General features: G+C 39.2%; 1 protein-coding gene and 1 long non-coding RNA gene across 3 annotated transcripts in view; one reads left to right on the top strand and one right to left on the bottom strand.

The window, feature by feature from the left end:
• Positions 1-15,119, bottom strand: part of LOC144597306 (uncharacterized) — an 81,171-nt gene extending 66,052 nt beyond the window's left edge. For both annotated transcript variants that reach the window (XR_013547732.1, XR_013547731.1), the window contains exon 1: positions 14,894-15,119. This is a non-coding gene — a long non-coding RNA (uncharacterized LOC144597306). The remainder of the gene's footprint in view (positions 1-14,893) is intronic.
• On the top strand, positions 429-11,062 carry LOC144597302 (immunoglobulin J chain-like). The gene is made up of 4 exons (XM_078406484.1): positions 429-596; positions 4,798-4,924; positions 7,111-7,191; positions 10,743-11,062. Exons 1-4 carry the CDS (start codon positions 533-535, stop codon positions 10,837-10,839), a joined length of 369 nt encoding a protein of 122 aa, XP_078262610.1. The 5' UTR covers positions 429-532; the 3' UTR covers positions 10,840-11,062.
• Positions 15,120-15,364: the final 245 nt, after the last annotated feature.

Below are 15,364 nucleotides of genomic sequence, written 5' to 3'. Positions count from 1 at the left end.
ATTTGCATTTAAAATGTCCCTTGCATCTGTCTTTGGAGGGCTCTATATTTCCTCAGCCATCCGCTCAATATACCTGTTCAACCCTTTAGTTTGTCCTTATTAATACTAGTAAGTTTTTATTTACTTGTTTGTTTTTGCAGCCCATATTACTGTCACCATGGTTTACATCTCACTTCATCTGTGGGTCCCCACTACTTCTTGCACTGTTGAGAGCCACAACTGGATTTTTTTTTTTTACTAAGAAAAATCATTGCCAGCTATCCAGTTTTGTTGTATGAATTTCTGAATTAATTTCAGTTGCAAGTTTTTGATGTTGAAAACTCCCCAATCAAAGGCTGGAGATCTAACATCTGGTTTCTGTCTCAAGCTACATCTTAAATTGGAACCGAAAATAACATGAAGCTATTTAAAGGAACAAATTCAAAAAACAGGCAAAAAACACTTTGGTCTTTCATTTTGTTTGAGCACTCTGATCAGACTAAGTGGAGAGCCACAAGACAAGAGGAAGCTCAAAGAAGGTGAAGGTTCAGTTATGAAGAACAAACAAATACTGAAGCCTTTTGCAGCAATTCTGCTTTTCTCAATTCTTGCAGCAGGTGAGATGTTTAATTATTTCATTTTTCATTGTGCAATGTGATGAGTAACCATTTCCTGTTTTGTTAGCAATAAAAACCTCAAAAGTGCAACAAAAAAAAAAAATGAAGAAGCTTTCTTCCTAAATAATCAGAAACAACAACAATGAGTTGATTGTATGTGGAGACATTGGTACAAGCATGTGCAGAAATCATTGATTAGACTTGTTGTAAATTGATTTGTGGAAAGTACTACTAATACAGCGGCACAGTGGTGCAGCTGGTAGAGCAGCTGCCCCACAACACCAGAGACCCGGGTTTGATCCTGACCTTGGGTGTTGTCTGTGTGGAGTTTGCACGTTCTTTCTGTGATCACTTGGATTTCCTCTCGGTGTTCTGGCTTCCCCCCAAAGACGTGCGGGTTTGTAGGTTAATTTGCCTCTGTAACCTGTCCCTAATGTATAGGGAGTGGATGAGAAAGTGGGATAACATAGAACTGGTGATAGTCGATATATCGATAGTCGGCGTGGACTCGGAAGGCTGAAGGGCCTGTTTCCGTGCTGTATCTCTAAACATCGTCTGCTCATGCAGTCTCTTTGCACATGAATATGATCGCCTCAGCATGCAGCGGTCCCATTGATTTATGAATGATAACATTGTTCGTGCTGTGTATTCCCTGTGGCCATGAATGTGATCATCTTTGGCACATCTTGACTTTTGTTTTAAATGACTAATTTATGTAATTCCTCCCAAACTTGAGCAACCACTTGAAATGAGTTTCTGCTACAGAGGTTTTAGTTTCTAATCACCATAAATTAACAACAGATTAGTTCCAGTGGCAATCTGTAGCACGTGAATCAAGAGAAAGGGAATATTACCACTTCATCAATTGAGGGGCTAGGATTCTTAATCTCCATTTAGTTATTCAAGCAAAGTATCATAACTGGTCCTAAAGCATCCATATTGATATCCATCCCCAAGCTGAAAGGCTACTGGGCCTCCTTGAGGATTAATTAAGACTTTTTGAAATAAATAAAACAAAAAAACTTAATGAAAAGATTTAAAATTCAAATAAAATGCAATTGGAGAATAGAAATGTATAAATAAATGGTCAGATTCACAAAAAATGATTACAAATTTTAAAATCACATATAAAGCAAATTTAAAAACGAAGTTCTGTTTCTTAAAACTCTACTACATTTCAAGACTCCAAAATTCATTATTTCATGATTTAATTCAAATGAATTAATGTATATCAATTGGTGTTAACTTTGAAGATACTTGCAACTTTTTTTCATGTTCTTGCATGTATTACTTGACTCCTGATATAACCACCTCCACCTCTACCCTTTGCCCTCCAAACCCTGTGCCAAACGCATACTCACTACCAAAAAAGAGACATTTACGTTTCTAATGCCAGCCATTATATTGCTATTTTTGAATAAGATAACCACATCTTTGCCCTAAGCTACATCAGGAGTACCTGTTAAGTAATAATTGCAAGAAAATGAAAAATAATTGCATCATCAAAAATCTAATTTTTAATATAAATGCATTTTGGAAAAATAACGATAAGCGGGAAAATATATCTGTTAAAGATATCAGTGAGATTGTATTGAACACTAAGTGAATGGAGCACTTATGAAATTATATCCAGAGGGAAATAAAATATTGACAACACAAAACAAAATGCAAATTAAGGAAAAATGTAATTAATGTAAATGTTAAAATAGTAAAGGAAAAAAATAATGGATTTTTGGTAAATAAATCTTCAAGCCGTGATGATTTTCACTGTAGGGGTTTTTTTTTGTAATTAAGTAATGTAAAATTATTTATATAATTTTTCAGAGCTCTGCTATCATCACATTATTTTAGATAGGATAAACCAGATAACCACAAATCCGCCAGCTTAGATAATGTTCTGGTCCCTTTGTTTGTGATGAATGTTGATGGCATGTTGGTGTCACTGTGAAGACCGGCGCTCATCTGCCAGAAGCTACGGAGATCTGTGAAAGAGAGTGACTGAGCAACTGTTCACATTCTATGTCCATTTGGATATCATGTAAAATCTCCACGTTCGCAATGGCTACATTGCCTGGTAGCAATGTTGGTTGTGACGAAGGTGTAGAGGCTTCAGGAAAACAGGCAAGAACTGATTGTGGCAACATGTACATTTGATTACTTTGGTAGAAAAAATTGAAAGCCAGAGTCTTTTTAAGTAATGAAAGATTGAATGATGTGATAGTTAGAGGAATCTGAGTAAATTTCCCCAGTGTGGGACGAATAAAGGAATATATATATGAGTTATGTCGGCTTTTATTGCAAGAGGATTTGAATACAAAAATACAAATGGCTTAAAATGGCTTAAAACAATTAACTGTGCCTACTGAGGCTGCATTTAAAATATTGTGTACATATCAGCCTAATTTAGGAAGGTAGATTTGCCATACAGAAAATGCAACAAAGGTTCACCAGGCTGATTCTAATGAGAGAGGTTGCGTTATACGAGGTTTGATTAAACAGATTGGGACCAGACTTTCTTAGATAAATCTCTTAGATTAATGACAATGAGAGGTGATCTCACTGAAATATATGAAATCTTTATGAGGCAACAGGATAGATTTACGGATTATTTCCCTTGATTGGGGAGGCTAAAACCAAGGTTTGACCATTCAGGTCTCAGATGACAAAAAATATCACCCAGAAGATAATAAATGTTAGGAATTCTCTATCCAATGAATCTGTGGAAGAGAGTCATAGAGAGCAACAGATTTCTAGATATTAAGGGAATGAGCTTGGTACAAGAAAACAATGTTGAGGGGAAAGATCGGCAATGATCTTAACGAACAACAGAGGTACAAGGGTACGTAAGGCCTACTGGTTTTTTCCCCCTATGTTCTTACATTCTAACGTGTTATAGGTTTGAGTGCAAGAGTAAAAATAAACATTTTCTCTTTCAGAGGATCTTTGAATGGTGTTACTCATGGGTCATATAGAGTAATTTACCATTTGTAACGAAGACTTGAATAAAGTTATTATTTTCTGAATAAACCGAGATATATTATTTTGCATAGTGACACCTGCTATGTGGTAGTTAGTTCTGATATCTATATACTAAAACTCTAGTTTGTTTGTTTGTTTGTTCCTGAACTGCAGCCAAAATGATACATGATAACGCAACAATTTTAGGCCCACTTTACTAACCATCGTCCCTTTGGTGCTAATGGAAGTTTCATTGAAATTGGTGTTATATTTTTTAAGTTATTCACATTTTAAAGTTTAAATCTATCTCCTAGGGAGGGAGGGGGGGAGGGAAGGAGGGGGGAGGGGGGATAGGGGGTTGAGGGGGATGAAATGGGGGGAGGGGAAGGAGATGGGGATGGAGGGTGGGGGGAGGAGGGGAGGGGGGAGGAGGGGAGGGGAGGGGAGGGGAGGGAGAAGGGGAGGGGGAGATGGGAGGGGATGAGAGGGGAGGGGAGGGGAGGGGATGGGAGGGGATGGGAGGGGATGGGAGGGGATGGGAGGGGAGGGGGAGAAGGGTGTTGCACCAATGCAGGAGAGGTTTGGGCTTTTATTATCTGTAATAAATGTTGCAAAACTAATTTCACATTAAACTATGCTGATGAGGTCTGGGCATTCAGGGATGGTGTTTACAATCATCTAGAATTCTGCTCACCTGGTTTTCCTTTCCAATCGTCTGCTCTTGCCAGCCATTGCCAACCCCAGCACGCCAATGTCCTTTTATTAAAGACCATCAATCCTTTGTACTTTGCTCTTATCAACAATAGATTTAGAACATGCAGTTGGTACGCAGAACAGTCTTAACAGCATATAGACACAAAGTGCTGGAGTAACTCAACGGGTTAGGCAGCATCTTTGGAGAAGAAGGATGGGTGACTTTTCGGGTTGGGACCCTTCTTCAGACTGTTGTTTCAGTCTGAAGAAGGGTCCCGACCCAAAACGTCACCCATCCTATTTCTCCAGAGAATCTGCCTGACCCGCTGAGTTACTCCAGCACTTTGTGTCTATCTTTGGTATGAACCAACACCTGCAGTTCTTTGCTTCTATATCTTATCTTTACATTCAGATACCATCGTTTTTTCTGTACTCGCAAGCCAATTAACAGATACATTCAATTTGCACCTGGATTTGCTATTGTAACTTCCACACTTATAATAAGTGCTACTGATTCAGAAAACTAATAACCACATCTATTTTATTCCAGCTGATGCTGAAAGCCATCTTCTAGTTAAATCACAATGTAAATGCTTGACTGTGACATCCAAAACAGTTGTTTCTGAATTGCCTAATGGTGCACGCGTGGAGCAGCTCATGAGAGATATACACATTGTGTAAGTAAATGCATTTTCATATGTGAATGTACCCACATGGTTGAAAAAATGAAAAGGTTAATTATTAGAGACTCTAGGCAATTTTGTGCTGTGGCTCATCGAATCCTTATAACAAAAAAGAAGCAATCAATACATAGTCAGAATCAGACCATAACACAACCCCTACAACCATTCTCATTCCTTGCTTGAGTTATTTCCTGCTTGCTCTATATTCCCCGAAGGCCCTGCCTGATTTCATCTTCCTGAACCTTACATATGTTTCCTTTTTCTTTTTGACCAAATTTACAACCTCTCTTATCACCCAAGGTTCTCTTACTTTGCCATCCTTCTTCCTCCTCCTTGCTGGAACATGCTGATCATGAACTTTGATCAACTCTGATAATCTTTAGCTAAATACCAAATATCTGATGTGGACTTCTCCAATAAATGCTGCTCCCAATATACTCTCTGAAGCTCCTGCCGAATAATGTTATACTCTGCCTTATCCAAATTTAGTACTATTTCCCCTAGGTCTCAACTTTTCCTTCTTTATAACTATCTTAAATCTTTTGGAGTTGTGATCAAAGTTCCTAAAATGCTCTTCCAAAGAAACACCAGTTACCTGGACAGGCTCATTTCCCAATACAAGGTCCAGTATGGTCCCTCCACTCGTTGAACAATCCACAAATTGGTTCAAGAAACCCTTTTGGATACATCTAACAAATTCTGCCCTGTCCAAACCTTTTGCGCGAAGGAAATCCTAGCCAATATTGGGGAAGTTAACGTCACCCATTATAACAACCCTATTCCTATTGACTCTTCCCATAGTCTGTCTATATATCTGTTCCTCTATCTACTGCTGGCTATTGAGAGTGCTAGAGTATAATCCCATCAGAGTGATTGCATGTTTTTCAATATTGTCTCAGTGGATGAGCCCTCCAGTATGCCTTCTCTGTTGTGCCACTGTGACATTCTCCCTGATTAGTAATGCAACTCCTCCACCTCTTTACCTCCCTCTCTGTTATGTCTGAAGCATCAAAATCCTGAAAACGTTGAGCTGTCAGTCCTGTCCCTCTTACAACGAAGTCTCCATAATGGCCGCAACATTACAGTTTCATGCCACACTACGAGATGCATTATTCCGACTTATGGTCCAATTATTCATATTGGTGCTTATTTCTCTAAATAAACTGAACACTGTTGCTGCACAAAGATAAAAATTGAAAATAGTGGTATCCATAGTTAAGATTACCACAGAGAGCTGAACATATCTGCACTGAATGAAGAGTTAGCTGTTGTTTTGTTTGCTGGGTGAGCAATTCATAGGAAAAGTAGTAGGGGTGGCACAGTGGCACAGCAGTAGAGTTGCTGCCTTACAGTGCCAGTGACCTGCATTCGATCCTGATTACGGGTGCTCACTCTGTGGAGTTTGAACGTTCTCCCTGTGACCACGTGGGTTTTCCCCAGGTGCTCTGGTTTCCCCTCACACTCCAACAATGTACAGGTTTGTAAAACAATTGCATTCAGTATGTTGTAAAAAAATTGCCACTAGTTTGCAGGATAATGTTAATATATCGGGTGATCGCCGGTTGGCACAGATGATGGGCTGAAGGGCCTGTTTTCTAAAGTCTAAAGTCTAGTGACTATAAGAAGTACTTGGCCATGGAAAAGAATAGATGCTATCTAATCATCTGTGAAAGACTTATCCATCCCTGCACATCCTAACATAATGCAAAACCTTTCCAGTTCATACTTCCTGTTTTATCTGAAAGACAACTTCCTGGAATAATTTCCACGCCTTTGAGATAATCAATTTACACGCTGACTTAAACGTTCACTGCATATTATTTTCTGAAGCAACCTTACATCATCCAAAACTGACTCAGTTTCAACTTGGTATAGTCTTTATACTCAGTGAGGTTTGTTACTTAACGGGTACAATAATTATGTAGGATACCCTTCTTTTCTATTGCTACAGTAATTGCTACTTGGCCATAGGCAATAATCTTCAAATGATTATTTAAATTCTTAACTTTCTTCCTTTAATTACTGATATTGCCTACCCACGTCAACAATTATGTGTTTGGACAATCACAACTGACAATGCTGTCAGCTGAAAGTTGTCCATGTGTAGAATGACTTCAGGGCATTTGGCTGCCAATTTCTAGTAATGTTAAAATGGGTCTTAATTGTTCTTTTATTGGCAGAGTTCCCACGAGGAGCAGAGAGAACATTTCAGATCCAACCGCCCCTCTTCGGAACACGTTTGTCTACAAAATCTCAGATTTGTATGATTTATATTTTCATCTCTTTTTTTTGCAATATATAATTAGAGCAGGTTTCAGAACCCAGCCTGCACCTGGTATTCAAATTTTAATACATGGTGTAATTCAGAACAACAGCTCAAGTATGCTGCAATCCGGCGGTAAGAATAGGAAAGCAGAGTATTATCTGAATGGTGTCAAGTTAGGAACAGGCGATGTACAAAGAGATCTGGGTGTCCTAGTGCATCAGTCACTGAAATGAAGCATGCAGGTACAGCAGGCAGTGAAGAAAGCCAATGGAACGTTGGCCTCCATCACAAGAGGAGTTGAGTATAGGAGCAAAGAGGTCCTTCTGCAGTTGTACCGGGCCCTGGTGAGACCGCACCTGGAGTACTGTGTGCAGTTTTGGTCTCCAAATTTGAGGAAGGATATTCTTGTTATTGAGGGCGTGCAGCGTAGGTTTACTAGGTTAATTCCCAGAATGGCGGGACTATCATATGTTGAAAGACTGGAGCGACTAGGCTTGTATACACTGGAATTTAGAAGGATGAGAGGAGATCTTATCGAAACGTATAAGATTATTAAGGGGTTGGACATGTTAGAGGCAGGAAACATGTTCCCAATGTTGGGGGAGTCCAGAACAAGGGGCCACAGTTTAAGCATAAGGGGTAGGCCATTTAGAACTGAGATGAGGAAAAACTTTTTCAGTCAGAGAGTTGTGAATCTGTGGAACTCTCTGCCTCAGAAGGCAGTGGAGGCCAATTCTCTTAATGCATTCAAGAGAGAGCTGGATAGAGCTCTTAAGGATAGCGGAGTCAGGGGGTATGGGGAGAAGGCAGGAACGGGGTACTGATTGAGAATGATCAGCCATGATCACATTGAATGGCGGTGCTGGCTCGAAGGGCCGAATGGCCTCCTCCTGCACCTATTGTCTATTGTCTATTATCTATTGTCATTAGTGGAGCGGCTGGCTTCTGCTCCTGTGATCTTAGATCCAGACCTCAGGTGCTGTTTTATGGAGTTTGTACTATGCGGGATCCTGAGCATTCTGGTTTCCTCCACATTTATATATCATGAAGGTTGGCAGGTTACCAGGCCATTCTCTATTACTGCTAATGTGCAGATGAGTGCTGGAATCTGAGGAAGCATTAATAGTGAATGTAGGGAGAATAAAATGTATCAGTGTTAAATAATTCAAAATTGATCCTTGATGGTTGCTGCTGACTTGGTGGGCCAAAAGACCTATTTCCCTGTTGTTTTTCAATATGACTCCATAATTGTATGAAAGCTTCAGTTGGACATTTTGGCAAAAACGAGACCTAAAGGTACATTCACAATTGTTTTGGTTTTTAATTGTGCCAGAGGAACCATCTTCTCAGATAAGTGAATGGGTAAAATAGTCAAAACAACTAAGGAAATAAGCAGAAAAAGACACAAAATGTAGGAGTAAATCAGCGGGTCAGGCAGCATCACTGCTCAGGATGCTCAGGATCCCGCATAGTACAAACTCCATAAAACAGCACCTGAGGTCTGGATCTAAGATCACAGGAGCAGAAGCCAGCCGCTCCACTAATGACAATAGATAATAGACAATAGACAATAGACAATAGATAATAGACAATAGGTGCAGGAGGAGGCCATTCGGCCCTTCGAGCCAGCACTGCCATTCAATGTGATCATGGCTGATCATTCTCAATCAGTACCCCGTTTCTGCCTTCTCCCCATACCCCCTGACTCCGCTATCCTTAAGAGCTCTATCCAGCTCTCTCTTGAATGCATTCAGAGAATTGGCCTCCACTGCCTTCTGAGGCAGAGAGTTCCACAGATTCACAACTCTCTGACTGAAAAAGTTTTTCCTCATCTCAGTTCTAAATAGCCTACCCCTTATTCTTAAACTGTGGCCCCTTGTTCTGGACTCCCCCAACATTGGGAACATGTTTCCTGCCTCTAACGTGTCCAACCCCTTAATAATCTTATACGTTTCGATAAGATCTCCTCTCATCCTTCTAAATTCCAGTGTATACAAGCCTAGTCGCTCCAGTCTTTCAACATATGATAGGAGAACATGGATAGGTGATGTTTTGGGTCAGGAGCCTCGTTCAGACTTTCTTGTTTCTACAAGGAAATTAGCAGAATGTTTTCACACCGAGGGTTATTAGGATTTGTGATACAAAATTATACATAATGTGAAAGAGCAACTTCCAATAACAATAGAAACCATATTTAAAGAGGACTAATTTGCAGTTTGAGAGAAAAAGCTGGAAGTGGAAATGAACTTCACATCTATTTTGAGACACCACAAACATGGCAGTCTGAATGATTTCTAATGTTCCAAAGTTGTGCTTAATGGCATATTGACAATAGTGAAAGGACAAAATAAATAAGTGGTGTTATGTGGTTTAGATTAAAACCAGAAACTTCTAAACAGTTCATGTTCCCATGGCTCAGATATAACTGATAGAAGCTTCCTTTAAATGCATAAGGGGATCTTTTGTTTATTTGAAATCCGGGAATTAACCTAGCAAACCTACACTGCACGCCCTCAATAGCAAGAATATCCTTCCTCAAATTTGGAGACCAAAACTGCACACAGTACTCCAGGTGCGGTCTCACTAGGGCCCTGTACAACTGCAGAAGGACCTCTTTGCTCCTATACTCAACTCCTCTTGTTATGAAGGCTTTCTTCACTGCTGTACCTGCATGCTTCCTTTCAGTGACTGATGCATTAGGACACCCAGATCTCGTTGTACAATTCTTTGTTATGTTTTCATTCATTTTGCGTTGGTTTGACGTATCACCTATATTTATACAGTTAAATCCTTTTATGGCTTTCTTTCAGTGTAAATATGAAGGACCCTGGATGACAGGGGATATTGAGGCACTGGTCAGGGAAATGGAGGCATATTTCAGGTATAGCCATCTGGGATCAAGTGAATCCCTTGAGGAGGATAAGAGATGTAGGGCTATACTTAAGAAGGAAATCAGGAGGGCAAGAAGAGTAACTCCTGAATAGTAAGTTTGTGAATTACATCAATATTGGTGATGTAGTGGATAATGAAGAAAGTTATCTAAGATTACAACAGGAGTTGGATGAATTGGAGGTGTGAGCCAAGCTAATAACTTTGACAAGTGCCTATTGCAAGTTAAACCGGGGCATGATATACACAGTAAATGGTATGACCCTGGAGAGTATTGTAGAATGCAGAGTTACAGGTACATAGTTCCCTGAAAGTGGCAACACAGATAGAAAGGGGGGGGGGGGGTGGGGGTAAAGAAGGTATTTGGCACACTTCCCTTTATTGGTTAGGGGCATTGACTATGGAAATTTGGACGTCATGTTACAGTTCTATAAGAGAACGAGCTACCAGAATGAGTTGTAGAGGTTTACAATGTTGAAAAACATTTGGACAGATAAGTGGATGGAAAAGGTTCAGAGGGATAGGGGAAACTGGGCTCGCTCAGTTTCACACATTGGTCAGCACGAGGGAGTTGGGCAGAAGGGCATATTTCTGTGCGGCATAGCTCTATGACTGTGTTAATGAGAAATATATTTTTGATTGTATATTTTGTTGCAGCTGCAAGAATTGCAACCAAAAGCCAACTTTACCTGGAGAGCCCCAGTGCAAACCCCCACCTCCCCCTGCAGATACCTGCTACGGCCCTAACATCTAGAGAATGCCAAAACCGTAAAAACAACATGGATGCTGTGTGGAATCCCAAATGCCACAAGAATCCACAGCCTACAGCGCCCTCTACTGAAACAACACATGATTCGGCCTCCATGTCAGATGTTGTTCCTAGAACTACATTGTGTTTTCTTAATGCATTTTTAGCTTTATATAGTTGCATTAGCTTTCTGGCTTCCTTGAACATATAAAATGCTTCATTGCTTCAACTTGTTTTGTGTAAATCCTATTCTTTGACTTGCAGCATCATTTCTAATTTATCATAGTTTGCTTTTACATTTTTTGATGACAAACAAAATGAAGCCCACATGTCAATACAGCAGACCACCAGTCAGTAGGTTTTGTGGAAACAGACGTTGCAGAAATATCTTAACATACGGGCCTGAATTCTGTAATCAGCAGCAAAGCAAAAACACCCACTATTCCAGGGAATCGCTGGTAGGTAGTGACTTCAAGTGGACTGATCCTTGTAAGTCACAAGCACAATGCAAAAGGTGCAATTTTTGATAAGTACTTCAAACAACATGCAGAGCACAAATGCATCAGAGAAAAGAATATAAATTAGGGTCAGTGAATTTTATAAATATTTTTTAAATATTGTTTTCATTATTCCAACGTACTCATACTTTCAAATACTTTAGAATAATCACAATCCACAAATATAAAATTAATTCTTAATGGGCAAAAGATTATTTTAGCAATAGTAAAGTTTACTATCACATTAAAAATTTCATTATAACTTTTGATTATAAAAATAAACATGCTTGAGGTATTTTGCAGGGAGAATAATGTATAAATACCTTGATTATAGACCAATTGGAATGACCTACAATCACTGAGATAGAGAAGATTGCACAGTCTTTTACCCAAAAGAGGGGAATTAAGAACCAGAGAACAAGTTTAAAATGAGAGGGGATTTAATAGAAACCCGAGAAACATTTTCACACGGGGGGGTGGCGGATATATGGAACAAGCTGCCAGAGGAGGTAGTTGAGGCAGGTATCATAACAACATTTAAAAGACATTTGGACAGGCTGATGGATAGGAAAGGCTTAGGCAGGATAATGGGACAGACACACGGAGGTAAGACTAGCGTGGATGGGGCATCTTAGTCGACATGGACAACGTGGGCCAAAGGGCCTGTGTTCATGCTGTATGATTGACTATGACTAAGAGATGAACAGTGGAGGATATGGAAGAGGACGTAATTAGGCACACCAACTCTGTTATAACCCGTTATATTCCACATGTGATGCTGAGAATACCCTCAAATTCATGGTGCATAATACAAAATGTCAAAAGTATAGTCATCGATGTAACAGTAAAGTACAGGTTGAAGGTGGAGTAGTGGATAGAGCCAGGCCAGTATTGAGGGGGAGGAGAAGAGTCAAATCATGCCAAGAATGGAGGAGACCAGAAAGAGTCAGGCCTGTGATGGAGATGGGGGGAAAGGAGCAATAACAGAGATGAAGGAGGGGAGAGTCAGGCCAGGAAATAAGGAAGGTGAAAGAACCAGGCTAGGATTAGAGGAAGAGGAAATTGCCAGGCCAGGGATAGTGGAGGGGAGAGGTTCATGGATACTCATGGGGTCTGTCTCCCAGATGCAGGAAAGTTGACATTTTCAATTGAAGTTTCCCTTTACCTGGATCTCTACGAATTACTTGAAAGATCTCAAACTAAACAGCAAAATTTTAAGGAATTTAACATTTCTGCCCCAGTATTGTGTAAGAGCCTTAGATGATGTCCACCTAACCAAGCAGGAAAACTATTCCTTCCTGATTTTTATCTTTTGAGATATGAATATTTTTAATTTCGTTTAGAGATACACATGCAAACACATGCAAAAAAAGTTTGCTGATCACACTAAAATACGTGGTACCATTAAGAATCACAGCAGGATCTTGATCAGCTGGGTAAGTGGGCCAAGGAACAGCTAATGAAGTTTAATTCAGATAAATGTGCAGTGTTGTATTGAGAAATTGAACCATGGCAGGACCTTCACAACAAGCACTAGTGGTCTGGGGAGTGTTATAGAGCAGAGGAATCTAGGAGCACAAGTACATAGTTCACTGAAAACGACATTATAGGTAGATGGGGTGGTGAAGAAAGCTATTGGTAGATTGGCCTTTATGTTAGCAGATTCTTTGCTAATATGAAAATGGCTCTTTTATCCCAATTAGTTAATTCTCAATCCTTGCTAATAAATTAATCACAATGCAATGAACTTTTATCATGTGCAGTTCACAAGGAAAGTGTCAGCAAATTTTAATGTTAAAATGCCAACTCTCTCTATACATCAGAGCAATGTGTACTAAATCACTCACATTGCTGCACCGTAAATACCCAATGATTCTCTGAAAACGACATTACAGGTAGATGGGGTGGTGAAGAAAGCTATTGGCAGATTGGCCTTTATGTTGAGGATGTTATGTTACAGTTGTATAAGACAATGATGAGGCCACACTTGGTGTTTTGTGTTCAGTTTTGTTCGTCCTGCTATAGAAAGATACAATTAAACTGGAAAGGGTGAAGTGAAGGTTTATAAGAACATCGCCAAGACCCGAAAGGGCTGAGCTATAGGGAGAGGTTGGGGAGGCTAGGACTTTAATCCTTGGAGCGCAGGAGGCTGAGGGCTGATTTGAGAGAACTGTATAAAATCAAAAGGGGAAGATCCTTAATGACATTGATGTGCAGAGACCTTGGAGTCCAATTTTATAGCTCACTAAAAGTGGAAGCACAAGTAGATAGGGTGGTAAGGCGTATGGTATGCTTGCCTTCATTGCTAGGGGAGGAAAGGAAAGGCGACCGATTCATATTTTCCACAGATTTATTTGAGAAACGATGCATACAAGTGAAAAGCAATTGGCAGACATTTATTCTTTTATAGCCATAGTTTACCTCAGCTATGTAAACATTATAATAACATGTAAGAGTGCCCATATTACATATTAATCCCTTGGATTAATTGAAACAATGCAGTAGCGCATAAACTATTAAATAAAGCTTAGAAATGTTCCCAGAAAAAACTAATTCCAAAAGGGTTCCTTGTATATTGCCAATTATGAAGATCAACATCACAATTAATGATTTTACATATACTGAACAACCATCCAACCACCCAACGATCTTCATACTAACCCAATAGAAATATTATCCAGTGGTCTTCCAGATGCAAACAAATACGACATAAATCATTCCTTAAAAAGTCAACAATAACAAAATTAAAAAACTTAGTTGGTCCATTGCTCAGACTGAAAAACGTTTTAGTACTGAATATTTATTAATCTCAGTAATTTGATAAGTGCATTGAAATCCCCATTTTCTCAGGGACAGTGCAATGACAAACTTCCTTAATTATCTATTTATTGAATTTAGTCACTGATGGCAATGCCAGAATTGGATCCTAATCCTACTTTCTCTTGAACTAAGTTGATTTGCATGCCCATTGCTCGGACAGATACGAGTTGCTGCCTGCCTAAAGTCCAGAGAAAGATGGACAATTTCCTTCCATAAAAGGATATTAATAATCCATATAGATTTTAATACAGCTTTATGGTGCATTTTTATTCAAGATTTCTTTTTTTATTTAAGTATTCAAATTTATATTGGGACTTGAATTCATGGCTCTGGATGACTAATCTTATAAAATGAAGTAGTTCCCCAGTTCATATTGGAACTTAGTTACCTTATGGTATCCAAAGCAAGTTTACAGTTATCCATTCCATTTCATAGAAATACTATTACAACAAATAAAACTGTTTTAATTATTTACTGTGTTAATTATTGGATTTGGTAGTAAACAGTTGCAACATTCAAACTGCAAAATTCCAATAAGACATTATTAGGAACTCATTTGAGATTAGATATATCTTAACATGATTTGCAAGCTATAATTCATTAAAGCATTTGCATTGCAATTGTACTTTGATAAGCAATTAACAGGTTAAAACTTCAATACTGACTATGGAATTCATTACTTCAAAAGGAACATTAATTATCTTCACTGCCACACATGCTTAAAAGGACATTTCTGTAATCACCTGATGTGTCACTCTGCAAAAGAAAAGGAACCCGTTAATGGTTGTTCGTGAAAATTGAGCTGTTGTGTTCAGAAACCATTTCAACAATCCAGGTTGAGAATAAATCCTGTGTGGCAACATCAACACCAGCTTGTTTTAGATGAAGCCATGACATAGAAGCTACAGTATACATAGCTGCATATCACCTTACAATGTAGAGAACTGTAATGTATTCATGCATATTCATGTGCCATGTTAATGAGTGGGCGTTCCTTGAGCTAGGAATGCTGGGTAAATAAAGGCTGGTGTGATTCAGGCAACTAACGTGTGAGTGTCCTTTATCTTTATGCCGTGTTGAACATAACAAAATTGGCGACGAGGACGGGATTGTGGAGGAGACTGAGTTTGTTTTGCATAGCTTTTGTACTGCTAAGTTTTAGGTGCTTTGCTACACCAGAACAGGCAGGAAATCTGAGCTTGTGCAAGAAAAAA

The sequence above is a fragment of the Rhinoraja longicauda genome, chromosome 1 (genome assembly GCF_053455715.1).
Source record: "Rhinoraja longicauda isolate Sanriku21f chromosome 1, sRhiLon1.1, whole genome shotgun sequence".
Classification (NCBI taxonomy): Eukaryota; Metazoa; Chordata; class Chondrichthyes; order Rajiformes; family Arhynchobatidae; genus Rhinoraja; species Rhinoraja longicauda.
Note: the sequence above shows the minus strand (reverse complement) of the source record. Positions and strands in the feature narration are given on the sequence as shown.

Bases quoted from the DNA above. Each gene is read 5' to 3' on its own strand.
- LOC144597302 (XM_078406484.1), top strand. From the start codon at position 533: ATGAAGAACAAACAAATACTGAAGCCTTTTGCAGCAATTCTGCTTTTC. The intron at 597-4,797 runs GTGAGATGTTTA...ATTTTATTCCAG, and splicing joins TTTCTCAATTCTTGCAGCAG to CTGATGCTGAAAGCCATCTT. The intron at 7,192-10,742 runs GTATGATTTATA...ATTTTGTTGCAG, and splicing joins GTCTACAAAATCTCAGATTT to CTGCAAGAATTGCAACCAAA.